The 13,729-nt window shown below is 40.1% G+C and overlaps 1 protein-coding gene across 3 annotated transcripts in view; it reads left to right on the forward strand.

Annotated features, from left to right (window-relative positions):
* The window catches only part of AHCYL1 (adenosylhomocysteinase like 1), a 36,910-nt gene extending 24,250 nt beyond the window's left edge, over window positions 1–12,660 (forward strand). For all 3 annotated transcript variants that reach the window (XM_031457767.2, XM_064488805.1, XM_031457768.2), the window contains exons 3-17: window positions 894–1,037; window positions 2,057–2,157; window positions 2,562–2,664; window positions 3,834–3,928; window positions 4,502–4,608; window positions 5,424–5,540; window positions 5,786–5,849; window positions 6,655–6,743; window positions 7,112–7,182; window positions 7,563–7,657; window positions 7,743–7,841; window positions 8,257–8,325; window positions 8,767–8,845; window positions 9,990–10,110; window positions 10,635–12,660. In XM_031457767.2, coding sequence (XP_031313627.1) covers window positions 894–1,037; window positions 2,057–2,157; window positions 2,562–2,664; window positions 3,834–3,928; window positions 4,502–4,608; window positions 5,424–5,540; window positions 5,786–5,849; window positions 6,655–6,743; window positions 7,112–7,182; window positions 7,563–7,657; window positions 7,743–7,841; window positions 8,257–8,325; window positions 8,767–8,845; window positions 9,990–10,110; window positions 10,635–10,641 — 1,361 coding nt within the window. In that variant the 3' untranslated portion in view covers window positions 10,642–12,660. The remainder of the gene's footprint in view (window positions 1–893; window positions 1,038–2,056; window positions 2,158–2,561; window positions 2,665–3,833; window positions 3,929–4,501; window positions 4,609–5,423; window positions 5,541–5,785; window positions 5,850–6,654; window positions 6,744–7,111; window positions 7,183–7,562; window positions 7,658–7,742; window positions 7,842–8,256; window positions 8,326–8,766; window positions 8,846–9,989; window positions 10,111–10,634) is intronic.
* The last annotated feature ends 1,069 nt before the right edge of the window (window positions 12,661–13,729 follow it).

Consider the following 13,729-nt stretch of genomic DNA (forward strand, 5'->3'; position numbering starts at 1 on the left):
GAAGGAGGGTGTGTGCATGGAAGTCAGTGAGAGAGACCTGATGCTGGCAAAGATGGTAATCAAGAAGATACTTGATTAGGGAGAAAAGAGGTGATTTGTGAGATAAGGAGTGATTGTTATATGTCCTCCTGCATATCTATCTGAAAGGACATTTTTAACCTTTTGTAAAGCTGCTTTTTAAAGTTGAACATCTTGAGTGATCTCAGGACTGTTAATAGAAGCTGCTCACCTTTTATGTCATTTCTCTCTGTTCATGAATATAACCTAGTGTAAAATCTGTAAGATTTTCTAAGATCATCTTACTGCTTTTATCCATTTATACATTAATGGTTGTCAAAGTATGGTCTTCTAAACAGCAAGATCAGCAACACTTGGGAACTTGTTAGAAATGCTAATTCTTGGGTCCCACCTGAGACCTGCTGAGTGGGAATTTCTGGCATTGGGGCCTAGCTTATGTGTGTTCCAACAAACCTTCCATGTGATTCTGATAGATGCAAAGTTTGAGAACCAGTAATCTATAGAAATAGCATCTCTTATATGCCCTAAATTATTATTTTATTTTTGCCATGTCTGGTTCCAGTTCAGGTTGGGACCAAGTACCCACATTATCAGGGATTCACTTGAGCTGGCATAGCATTGGAATCAATAGCTCCTTATCACAGGCACTAATGGCGAAGTGTCCTCAGGGTATGTAAGAGGCCTACAACACTAAAAAATCTACATAGGTTTCGTTAGTACCATCTATTAGACCCTGGAGGAGTAGAACAGAGAGTGACATAAAAGGTGGCTCCAATTAAGAGTGTTCACTTAAAAGAGTCCCTTAGAGACTGTACTCTGTGGAGTTGAGCCCACTGAGGTTTTTCTATCCTCATTTCTTTCTTTCCCGGCTCTAGCTGCGTCCTACACAGATAGCTCTGATGATGAGGTTTCCCCCCGAGAAAAGCAGCAAACCAACTCGAAGGGCAGTAGCAACTTCTGTGTGAAGAATATCAAGCAGGCAGAATTTGGACGCCGGGAGATTGAGATTGCAGAACAAGGTAAAGAAAGGGGGTGGGTAGGGGACCAGAAGCAACCCACTCGTTGGTCATCCAGAATCCAGAAACAACTCAAGACTTGAAAGCTAACTTGAAAGTCTCCTGGGAAAATCCAGTATCCTGGACGTTTATATAAAAACAGATCTGTCTGTATGGAGCTTGGGCCTCAGGATTCTTGCTCTTGTTCTCCCTGCTTCCTGTTCTCAGCATGTGGTAATTACACAGAGTGGTTTCTCTTTTCCTCCCCCAAGACACCATATTCAAAGATCTGCTTGCGGAGTCAGCAAGTCCTGGGTCACTACGTGGTGGTTAGTTCTGTGGGATCCTACCACAATAGCAGAGACCCAGATTTCCCAGAAGCAGCAAATGTAGGAGGATTTTCAGCTAAGGATGTGGTGACCTGGGGGCTCACGTGGTCTTTGATCCTGAGCACCCTCTGCTGGAGCAGGAGTAAAAGTGACTGACAATAACAATAAGTTAAATACTGGTTTCTTTACCCAGCCCCACTCCCAATAAGGTTTCTTTACTCTGTTGTTGCTTTCACATTGAAGGCTCTCTACTGGCAGGGAGTACAGAAATCAAACAGACTGACAGAATAGGATTAGATAGCATAGAAAAACAGAAGCAAGTGGCTTCTGCTGAGGTGAAGTCTTTCTTCCTGGTCTGATGATTGTAGTATGTAGGAGTCCATTAGCCAATGCCATGACTACTGAACTCTTCTCCCAAATGAATGATGAGACTCACCCTCCATTGTGATCATTTTTGAGAATTTAACTACATGTAAGCCCTCTAAATATAAGTCTGAAACAATAGAGGAAGAGAGTAATTCCAAATAATTAGATGACAACTCCCTGCTGTGGTTCTGCCTGTTGAAGCTGCCAGTCACAAGAGAAATATGCTTAGAGTTCTTCTACCTTATCTCACCATATCTCAACATATTAGACCAGCCCTAGATGTTACAGGGGCAGGAATTAATGGCATTCCTAGTGCAGACCTAGCTCAAATCCTCTGTTCTTTCACAGACATGTCTGCTCTGATTTCACTCAGGAAACGTGCTCAGGGGGAGAAGCCCTTGGCTGGTGCTAAAATAGTGGGCTGTACACACATCACAGCCCAGACAGCGGTGAGTTTGCTGGGGGAAAAGAGATGGACTTCTGATGAAGAGGGAAAAAAACTTTTTTTTCCCTTGCCAATCTATCCAACCTACAAATGCTAACTATTAGGTGAAACTTGTCAGTTACACAATAAAGGGGTTTTCTACTTTGTTTGTATAGATATAACCTGCTTTTAGCAAACCTGACCTAGATCTAGATTTGCAAAAATATAATTGCTATAAAAATGTTAAGACTTTTAGAAACATATCTTTTGGGTAAAGTTATATACTAATGTGCTAACTAGTGGATTACACCCTTTTGTAATGTCCTAGTGTACTACCTGTTGCTGCTGAGTTACTGGGTGTTGTTCTTTTATATGCCACTCCTGTCTGGCCCTCCCTTTCTCACCCTGTTTTCCTATACATCTACATAGGTGTTGATTGAGACACTCTGTGCCCTGGGGGCTCAGTGCCGCTGGTCTGCCTGCAACATCTACTCCACTCAAAATGAAGTGGCTGCAGCACTGGCTGAGGCCGGTAAGTTCAGTTTTTTTCACCAACTTTGCCTCAAAGTAATTATCTAAACATAATTTTTACATATCAGAACTGTCTTTACAGCGTCATTTATGTCTGTGGGCTATAAAATATGGAGGGTAATAAAAATATCAACAGGAAGAAAATGAATAATAAAATAAAGGTCCATATCCATACTGGAATATTATATAGTTATTTTAAATGATCTTGAAAAGAATCTAATACATGGGGAAATGCCCAATTCTAATGTTAAATGAACAAGAAAGAACTTTGAACTTTAAACTATGTGAGCTATTTATGTCTGAGCTCAACTGGTCTCCTTTCACAAAAGTCTCATCACTTTTGAGAGAAGAGAAATAAGAAGTACCTTCTATTTGTTAGTTGCTTAGATAATTTGATATTCAGTATTGCATTGAAAATATATGGACCGCTTAAGAGTTCAATTCAACGTAAGCAATTTTTATTGTTAAATGTTCAGAAGAAAATCACTCTGAAGTTTCTTTAAGGATCTCCCATTTTCCTGTGATCCTCAGATAGAAACTGTGTAGTACTTTTGTTGTTTACTCTTTTCTAGTATATGTTGCAGAAAATTTGACGTTCCCCCTCAAAAATCCATAATCTTGCTACACAGAGATAATATTTGACATATTTTTCCTTTTTTGTATTCAGTTTTTACAGAGATGAAATCTCAGTATGTATACAATTTTATAACCTAAATAATAACATTTTCAGAAGCAGTTCTCCATGTCACTGAAAACTTTGACAGCATCATTAATAATACTGATATAGCCATGTGATTTTTCTTGACTGTTTTCCTATTGTTAAACATTTTAGGTTATTTCAAGATACTTGCTAATATAAATAATGTTCCAGTGAATAACTTTGTCTTGATTTCCACTTCACTTTATCTCCTTAGGATACAGTTTCAGGTATAAAATTGGCCAAAGAGAATAACATTTTTAAGGTTCTAAAATACTTTGAAAAACAAAAATCCCTTAAATTCTTAACCATTTTCTGAACTAAAGGTGCTCTTTTGACTTTTTGCCCTTCCTAAATTTCCTTTCCAGAATAATATCTGTAACTTTTTTCTCTTCACCTGCATTTCAAAGACTAATATTGGTATAGGACACTCCCCAAAGGAGGAATCCACTGATTTGTTTCTATCTCTGCAGGAGTTGCAGTGTTTGCTTGGAAGGGCGAGTCAGAAGATGACTTCTGGTGGTGTATTGACCGCTGTGTGAACATGGATGGGTGGCAAGCCAACATGGTAATAATGCGTATTTATCCCACACTTTTGACAATGGATTTCTTTCCTTTTTTCCCTCAAAGCATGGTTCCCTAAATGTTTTGGATGTTTGGTCTTAAGCATTTTGTTGCCAAAGTGTTTAGCTTGATACCTATCCAGAATAGGTCTGAGTACTGAATGGAAAGGCGGGGGAAGGGTAAGACCAACTGAACACATGTGGCTCAAACACAGCAGAATGAAATAGAAGAAAATGATATGGTACATCTTTGGAGTAGGATTCTGGTTTCTTTCCTGCCCCAGCTCTCCTTTTGCATTCAAAGGGGCTGTATATTTCAAGGCTCTAGACTAAAAATGAGTCTGTGATAAGCCTACTACTCTTTTCACTATAGCCTAGAACAAACTTAGGAATCCATTTAACCATTTTACACCAACAAATTTAACTGTGTTTCCGCTGTCTAAACCTGCTCTAAGGAGCTCTCAGGAGTGCTCTTCCAGAACATACAGGGCTCTCTTACTAGTACGGAAAGTGGGTTCACAGTTCCCCCCAGCTCTAGCAGCCTGAATGCCCATAGAAGTCTTCTGGCTGTTCTGTAGATCCTGGATGATGGGGGAGACTTAACCCACTGGGTTTATAAGAAGTATCCAAACGTGTTTAAGAAGATCCGAGGCATTGTGGAAGAGAGCGTGACTGGTGTTCACAGGTAACAGATTCTGGAGTAGCTGCCCTTGTGTCCCTGCCTCAGCAAATTCTTCTGGTCTCTCTTAGGCTGTAGGGCTGTGTTTCAGGCTTGTAACTAAATGGGAGTATTTTCATTAGATAAAACTTGCAAATTTTTACCTTTGAAAAATCAAGGAGACTCTAAAAGGAAGTCATTTCAGGTTCTAGTTCACAAATTTTTCTCTCCCATTTATTCCACTGTGATTCTCAATCAGTATTGGGAGGTAGGGGAATGAGTATATCTTGAAAACTGTATTCAACTTTGTACTATAATTTTATATTTGAAATATGAAAAAAGTCTATTGTAAAACTATGTTATACACACAACAAAAAGTAAAAGTGGGCTAAATATTCTTTGCTTGTTGGAATACCTAAAAGATGACTGAGAGAGTGTTTCTCATTTGGGGGCACATTGCATATGCTTAAATACACACACACGCGGAACCATATCAGAATCATTGATAATCTTTGTTTATCAGAAGTAGGCATGGGTTTTTTTAAAGATTGAGAAAATGCTGATCTAAGGAAATACATCCCCTTTTATGGAAGAGGAGTAAATTTCTTCAATTGAAAGTTTTTTTTTTTCTTCCAAAAAAAGGGAAGGGGGGAGGGAAGGAGAAATGAAAAGAAGTAAGGAGAGATAACAAGGAAACAATTTGTTTACTAATATTCTTGCGTAATAAATAAAACTGGGAGGGCAGCACGGAGCTTGAAGAGAATTAGGCAGACTTTGCCAGTTACTATGTTTTACCAGCTGATTTTGGTTTTGTTTGTTTTTGTGGCTTCTTCTCCCTTTAGGCTATATCAGCTCTCCAAAGCTGGGAAGCTCTGTGTTCCAGCCATGAACGTCAATGATTCTGTTACCAAACAGAAGTTTGACAACTTGTACTGCTGCCGAGAATCCATTTTGGATGGGTAGGTTGAATTGTATAGTTACTCAAATTTATAGGGGGTAAATTTGGGTTGGGTTGTAGTGTTAGTGTGATATCACTAAGTTTTGTCCCTGGTCTTCCTTTGGCATTAAAAGTTTGTTAGAGGGGTTCTGTCTCATACTGAGCCCAGCCAAATTCCAGTTAGGGGGCATTGCCCCACACTTAATTTTCAGAGGGACTGTGTTTGAGCTAATAATGTTTGAGTTGAGCCCTTGTCTGTTTTCACAGCCTGAAGAGGACCACAGATGTGATGTTTGGTGGAAAACAAGTGGTGGTGTGTGGCTATGGTGAGGTAAATAGCTGGGCCTCAGTGTCTGAGTTTTCATGGACTTACTAGAAATGTTGAGTGAATGGGTCTTGTGCTGTCAGTGTGGAGTCACTGATGCACGGTTTAAAATATGCTTCTACATAAAAGTATTTGAAAATAATAGCAAAAGTCCTTTATTCAGATTTATGAATAGAGACACATAAAATGAATTGAGTTTTCAGATTTCACCACTTTTCTTTTGGAGTGGAATGTTGGCATCATTTTCCCCCAGTAATAACAGTAATCTTTTATGAGGCTTAATTCAAGTAGATACGTAGCATTTTAGCTCCACGAGTGACTTGCAATGGAGTGAAGTATAGAATCTGAAGTAGCATATAGTTTATTATCTCTAAACTAAAATAGGTAGCAAGAGATTTTATTTATTGTCATCAACAATGACCCACAGAAGTTCCTGAGCTCCTAGGCTGTCCATGTATTAGATTCTTCACAAATGAGAGTTATCAGGTTTTCCTGGAATAAGAAACTAGATGTTACAGTTGCTCTTCTTTGGTCCTGTTTCCCTAATAGTAACACTTACCTCCGTGATCTCTTTTACTATCCCAGGCTCCAGCCCTTGCTATGAAATATGAAATGTCTGCTAGATCACTCCTCTGACTAAGGGTTACAACATAACAGGATCTGTTTCTCCTCTGTTGGGTTGGAGCATCCTTGCAAGGATTTTAGCTAGATGGTTGATGATTTTAGGGAGGTTAATTCCAATCTCCCAAAGAGCCTGCCTGCCCAAATACCCATGCCTTAGTGGACCTGACTTCTTCCTTATGCTCTGCAGGTGGGAAAGGGCTGTTGTGCTGCTCTCAAGGCTCTTGGAGCAATTGTCTATATCACAGAAATTGACCCCATCTGTGCTCTGCAGGCCTGGTAAGAACAGAGTGGTAATACAATTAGATTCACTCCAGGTACTTTATGTTTCTGGGCATTCATGATTGATTATATTAACTATTCTTTGCGGAAATCTCAAAGGAGACTAGGATTGCTCTATTCCCTCCATTATAATCCTAGGGCACTCCTAGAGCTTCTTGGTATTTTCCCTTCCTGGATGGAATCTTGGGGAGTCTGAAGAGGCCAGTGTGTGTATAGTTTAGCACAGCTGGTCACTTGTCATCCCAGTGAGGTAACACTGGATCTGACTTTTTTAGAAAGGAGTTTAGTTGTCTCATTTTGTGACCAGCTTCTGTCCCACTGCCTCCTTGCTTTTTCGCTCATAGTGTTTCTTCCTTTTCTTCCAGCATGGATGGGTTCAGGGTGGTAAAGCTAAATGAAGTCATCCGGCAAGTTGATGTCGTTATAACTTGCACAGGTTAGTATCAGCGCTTTGGTGTACGCGGAGGAGTGTTAACTCTGAGGTTAAATCTTCAGAATGGTCTAATAGGCTTTCATATAAAGTAGGTAAGAGCTTTGTTCTGTGTAAAAGTCTGAGAACTAGAGTAAGCTGTCAGAGCCTTAACATATTTTTCAGAACAAAGAGCCTTTTTCCTTGATGGCTTTATATACTACTCAATCTTAAAACCGAAGAACTGAGCCTAAAGAGCGGTTATGCAATGCACATTTCCTTCCTTAAGATGTATACATGCTTTTTGATGCCAGCAAACCTCCTCTCTCCCATATTCTAACTGAAAGCCAGTGCAGTATCTTTGTCCCACAGGATCTCTTTCCTCAGCCACTCTCCTTTACTTTTAGGAAATAAGAATGTAGTGACACGGGAGCATTTGGACCGCATGAAAAACAGTTGCATCGTATGCAATATGGGCCACTCCAACACAGAAATTGATGTGGTAAGGCTTCTCTTACTGATGTGTTGCTAGGTCTTTTTTCTCTTCCTTCTGTTATAGCCAGTCCCCTGTGCTCTCTTCTTTTCAGACCAGCCTCCGCACTCCGGAGCTGACATGGGAGCGAGTGCGTTCTCAGGTGGATCATGTCATCTGGCCAGATGGCAAACGCGTCGTCCTTCTGGCAGAGGTGCACACACACACAGGGTTTGGGCTGTGCAGCACAAGCAGTGTGCTTAGAGCCATTAGGGAGGGGCGGTAGGGGAAAAATATTCTGCCTGTGTTTCCCTGTACCTGCCTTTGGATAGAGGTATATTTCTCAAATGGTCTGGTCCCCAAAATAGAATCACTTAAAAAATACTTACTTTTTACTAAGTAACATACTACTTCTGGACCACAGCTGATTCTTCAGCTTGTTAGACTCAGATGGACTTGCAGAAACTAAGATAAAACCTGGAGTTCTGATCTGGAACTGTAATTCTTCCTCTACCAGCTGAGTCTGGAGGGGTATAAAGTCCTTCCCTGCACTTGCTGGACCTGCAGCATTGGAATCTGAGACAGAGGGATAACACAGCTCATCCCAGCGTCTTGTTTCAACTTTTCAGGGTCGTCTGCTCAATCTGAGCTGCTCCACAGTTCCCACCTTTGTTCTGTCCATCACAGCTACAACACAGGTATGTGACAAAATGCCTGCATAGCCTGCACTGAGATTACTGGAAATGGTTCCAATGAGAGTGGAACCAGCCGTCCTCCTATGTTCTTATCAATGTGTTTTCTTCAAGTCACAAGTTGTCGAAATTTAGGCTTTCTTAAGTATAGAAAATAATCATTATTCAGACAGAGTCAGTGTTTGTGTGCCTTTGAGTTGGCTGTTTTGATTGAGAATATAGTGTTCCAGCTTAGCTGTAGTTATTCTATTCTCTTATCAGGAACTACACAAAAACACCAGCAAATTTTCTTATGATGTGTGCTGGTGTTTATTACAGTCTGAGTCCTGGGTGCTGTCACTATGGTACATCACTGAGTATTAACCCCAAGTCCTTGTTAAATCTACTTTTATTTTAATGTCCCTAAGAAGTGTTTTTGTGTTTTCTGATTCTCTTTTCCCATCTTAGGCTTTGGCACTGATAGAACTCTATAATGCACCTGAGGGACGGTACAAACAAGATGTGTACTTGCTTCCTAAGAAAATGGGTGAGTGAAAACAGTAGAAACCTATATTTATCCCCAGACTGGTACATGGTTTGGTAAAATGAAGATCATGAAAAGCATTGGATTTAGAGTCAGAGTTCTGATCCCTATTCTACCACTTAATGGGTTTTGAACCTCGGGACAAGTTCTGATCTCCACGAGCCTCAGTTTCTTTATCAGTTAAGTGAGAATAATGCTACATATATTGCAAAATTAGAGTAAGAATTACAGCTGATGAGTAAAAGTGCTTTAACACAATGGTTTAGGATAAATGCTCTTACTCTGAGTAGCTTTTTAAAGTTCAGTAAGCTTATTACTACTGATTACAGTCAGGGACCAAAATAAGAGAAACAGAAACAAACACAGGTTTTATTGTCCATCTTCTGTGAGATAGGCAAACAATCGCCTATCATTCCGGTGGTCAGTTGTGTTGCGTTCATGTGACATAATACATCATCTTTAGTTCTTTACCTCTCTGAATAATGGTGCCAGCCTCCCATCTCTCATTGGTTGGCCCAAATTCCTGTCCTGTTAAAGCTAAAAGACTTCTTTCTCTTGTCCCTTCCAGCAGTTTACCTCAGATTGTTTTATTGTTATTATTAGCTATTCATATTCATAAAAGTAAAAGCCCAGGAAGCTTATCTATAGGAAACTAATACATTTGTGCCAGCTGCCTTAGAAATCCATGATCCTAAGATTTGAGGTCTTTATGGATCTTATCCTAAATAAATGTTAATGGCTCAACTCTTTTGAGCTTACTGGTATCCACTTTGATTCATAATTTGACTGTAATTCAGTTAAGGATGCTGCAGGACGGTGAGAATAGTACATGATAACATGGTATGTTGGCCATTGAGGTGAACCCAAAAGCTTTGCCAGAGAAGAATGGGGAGATACAAGTCTGCCCCATTTTGTCACCCCGGCACATGGCTTTCTAAATGCACTCTGTATGTACTGAGAGAAACAACTCAAAGGCAACTTTGAGGGTTTTTTAAATTAAGCAAATATTTCAAGTTGTAGATTCTTTCAAAGTTGTTCCACCCCTTTTCCTCTTTCTCAAAAAGCTTCGAATGAAAATAGGGGAGGTTATGCCCTGAGAGGCATATTTGAAATGGAGTCTGCTCCCCTGCTGCTTTGTTCTTCCTAGATGAGTACGTTGCCAGCTTGCACCTGCCATCATTTGACGCCCACCTGACAGAACTGACAGATGACCAAGCAAAATATCTGGGACTCAACAAAAATGGGCCATTCAAACCCAATTATTACAGGTAATCTAGGGGAAAGCAAATGAAAAGCTCTTTTCCCCAGTATTAAGCCAAGCAGGCTAGCTAGCCTTCTTAAATAGTGTTATAGGTGATTTTTTTACAGAGTATAAGAACTCTGCCCAAACTAACAGGGTAGACAGAGAAGCTGTTTATCTAGTAGTAGATGTAAAGAAAATAAGTGTTTTCTAAGATTTTGAAGCTTGAGCCTCACCCCCAGAGATTCTGAAACAGTTAGTCTAGAATGGGGCCCAGGGTTATTTTGTGAAACTTCCCCAGATTATTTTAATGTATTGCTAGGGTTGAAAACCACTGACTTATATTATTAGAGAGCAGGAGGTAAAGCTAGAGGTGGCGTTGTTGGAAGCTCTGTGGACGCACAGGGAGAAAGGATCCTGAGGAAATGGCTACAAGAGTCCCCAGCCTGGGCAGGGGAAGGACCCTGGAGAATGTTCTCTGTTTCTGATTCTTCTCTTAGAATTCTCATGTGGAGGACACAAGTGCTAACTGATCAATCTCTTTCTTTACAGATACTAATGGACCATATTACCAAGGACCAGTCCATATGACTCTAAAAGAAATATTTTTTAAGATAACTTTTGATTTCTTCTTATTCCTTTCCTCTTGATTATTTTTTTTTCCTATAATTTCTTTCTTGTTTCTTCATCTCATTATCCAAGTTCTTCACACAGGAACTTGCTTCATGGCTCTTTAGATGAAACTGAAATTCAAGGTTTCTCACCCTAGTCACTAAAGAAGGATTTTACTCTCCCAGCCCAGAAAGGTGACTCTTTCTTTACCATTTCTGGGGACGATATAGTCTTAATTGGGTACCTTATTAACAGGAAATGCTAAGGTACCTTCTATGTGGAACAATCTGCAATGTCTAAATTGCCTTAAAAGAGCCCATTTCTTAGCTGCTGAAATCAGTGTTCTTTCACTTCTTCAGAGGAGCAGGGATGGTACCTACCAGTCAGGTAGGTTAGATGTAGGTGGTGCATGTTAATTTCCCCTAGATGCTCCGCGCCCTGTTTCCTGTGTAAAGGCGGTATGTTTGGTTCAGAGATGTGTACTAGTGAGTGTTGCTTGTTAAGGTCCAGTAGGCCCACTTGAATTTAGTACAGCCCCTCCTTCACTCCCACCAGACCTCATTTTTTCAGGTTTTTAACCAGACTGCAATCTATTAAGTTGAATTTTGTCCCCTAGCATTTATTTGTTGTATTTAAAAAAGAAAGAAAGAAAGAAAAATGTTTAGTCTTAATACTGAGAAGCTGGTTGGGTGGTTAGTTACCAATTTATCTTTTGAACTTTTGGAGCTAAAAATACAGAGTTGAGTCTAGAGACATGCTGATCTCAAACTCTGATAATTTCTCTGTTTCTAGCCCATAGTTTATAGCATTAATAAACTGGGGCCATAATAGCAAATTTTATCAGCTCTGCCCCATACAGCTTGGGCTGAAAGCAAATTTCTTGAGCCATTACTCAGTATAAAGCACTGAGCTCTATCTTTAGGATTTATCCTTCAAGAGCAGATTTCTGGTCCGCTGTGCTTCTGCAGTTTAAAATATTTAAAGGGATGAAGATGTGGATGGGAGGAGGAAGTATAAATTGTGCCAGGGTGAGAGAAATTAGCTCCATATAACTTGTCTGGGACTTTAGGCCCCATAGAACATTAGTGTTACACAAGCGGTACCACTTTTGATTGACACATGTCACAGAAAGTTTTTGAACTAAGATATTAAAAGGCAGTTTGTGCGTAGAGAAAGTAATCAGTATCTCCTGGCTCACACTCTGAAAGAATCCTCAGAGAGGTTCTCTCAGAGATGTATTCCCATGCCATGCACCCTGCTTACCAGCATTTCTGCATGGTCAGATGAGCTTGATGCTCATGAGCTTTAAGTGTATAATTATCCAGGATTCTAAATCCTCAACTTCTTCTAGCTTGTGATCCTTCAAAGCTGGGTCGGACATTAGTGCTAGATACTAGAAATTTTCATTTCCCTGTTGCCAGTGATCAGAGAGACAGACATTAAAACAGGAATATAAGGAAGGAAAGCTTTTCACTCTGTGACTTCTAGAAGGAGACAGTGATCTTGCCAAAATTTTTTCCCTTTCCTCTCCCCACCCAGCCCCTTCCCAGTCCTTGCCGATGTGACCATGCTTTCTTCTCTTAGATGCTAACGGTTCAGGCCCTTTTTCCCAGGGTATTTAACCAGCCAATCAGAACACCACATCCTTTAGGAAAGGTAACCTGGCAAACAGTGGTATCCATGGCGTCAGCTCTGTTTGAGGGAAGGAGCCCAGGTCCTGCTGCCCCCTGACCTGCCCCTACTCCCTTTTCTATTACTGTGTCCATAGGAATACTAGGTTAGGGCTCCATCTCTGTCAAGCCATGTAACAAATGACACTGGGAAATGTCTGGCATCAGAGGGAGCGTGTGGAGAGCAACTTGGGAGGAACAAGTTTATTTTGTATTGAATGATTTTTATTGAATGCAATATTAATCCTTGCAGATGAGCAATAATCATTAAAGTCAATTAAAATAATAAGACTTTATTGGAAGCCTGTGTCATTCTTGATTGAACAGCAAAACTTCATTACAACCTGTTTCCTAAGATGGGACAGGTCATGGGCCAGTCAGCAGTATCTAATAGAGATTTGTTGTGGACCTAATACGTAGAGGAACAGGCTGGATACAGTGTTCTTCAGTAACATCTTAAGTTTTGTATGCCTCCTCGGTGCCAAGCATTGGGCCTAGGCACTTTCACTCTAAATTCCTTCAAGAAGTGACTTGCTGCTTAATCTTCAGGGCTCCTCACTTACATAATCCTCTTATAAGACCCTGTACCTTAAAAAAAATGCCTTCAAAGTTATGTAAGCTTCAACCCCCTCTTACACCTGTATCCATCTCTGAATTTGTCTTCATGTTATCTCATTTAACAATGTATCTGTTAATATTGCTCAAAAGTAATACCTTGTCTGTTTTGTTAAATTGATCCCAACCAGTGTTGATATTTTCAGTGTAGACCGGTAAAGTGAGTGTTTTTGATTCTGTGAAGCTTTATTATCCATGCATATAAATCCAAATTTAAGATAAATTTCACATTGCCTAATTGGAGATTTAAACATTTTTTTTTAGCTGCCTCATAAATCTATTTGATAACTTTACAGTTTATTAAGTTATCTGTTATGGTAGATGGGAAAATATCTCAAAGTTAAATATTTGACTATAAAGAATTTAAATGAAATGTTGACCCTGCAGTCTCATAAAACCAATTCTTCAAAGTGATTTTTATTACCTACCCATGTGCCTAGGATATGTTTTAGATGTTTAGGATGTATCAGCTGAAAATCAATATCTCTTCCTTTGTGTAATTTACATAAAATCTCAGTAAGACTCAGACTTCCCCTTCCCCTTTTTCCTTTACCCACAATTCTACCATTAGATAGGGCAGAGCAAGCTAGGCATCCACGTGGGTTCCCAGCCTGGTGTGTGTGGGTGGGAGCTGGGGATGTGGCCTAGTACCAGGAGTCATTCTACACTTGGAATGGGGAGGACATCCATGCAAGGGAGGGGTGGCAGTGGTGGATTGGGTAGGAACAGGGAACTTGATTAAATAAGCAA

Source organism: Camelus dromedarius, chromosome 9, assembly GCF_036321535.1.
Source record: "Camelus dromedarius isolate mCamDro1 chromosome 9, mCamDro1.pat, whole genome shotgun sequence".
Classification (NCBI taxonomy): Eukaryota; Metazoa; Chordata; class Mammalia; order Artiodactyla; family Camelidae; genus Camelus; species Camelus dromedarius.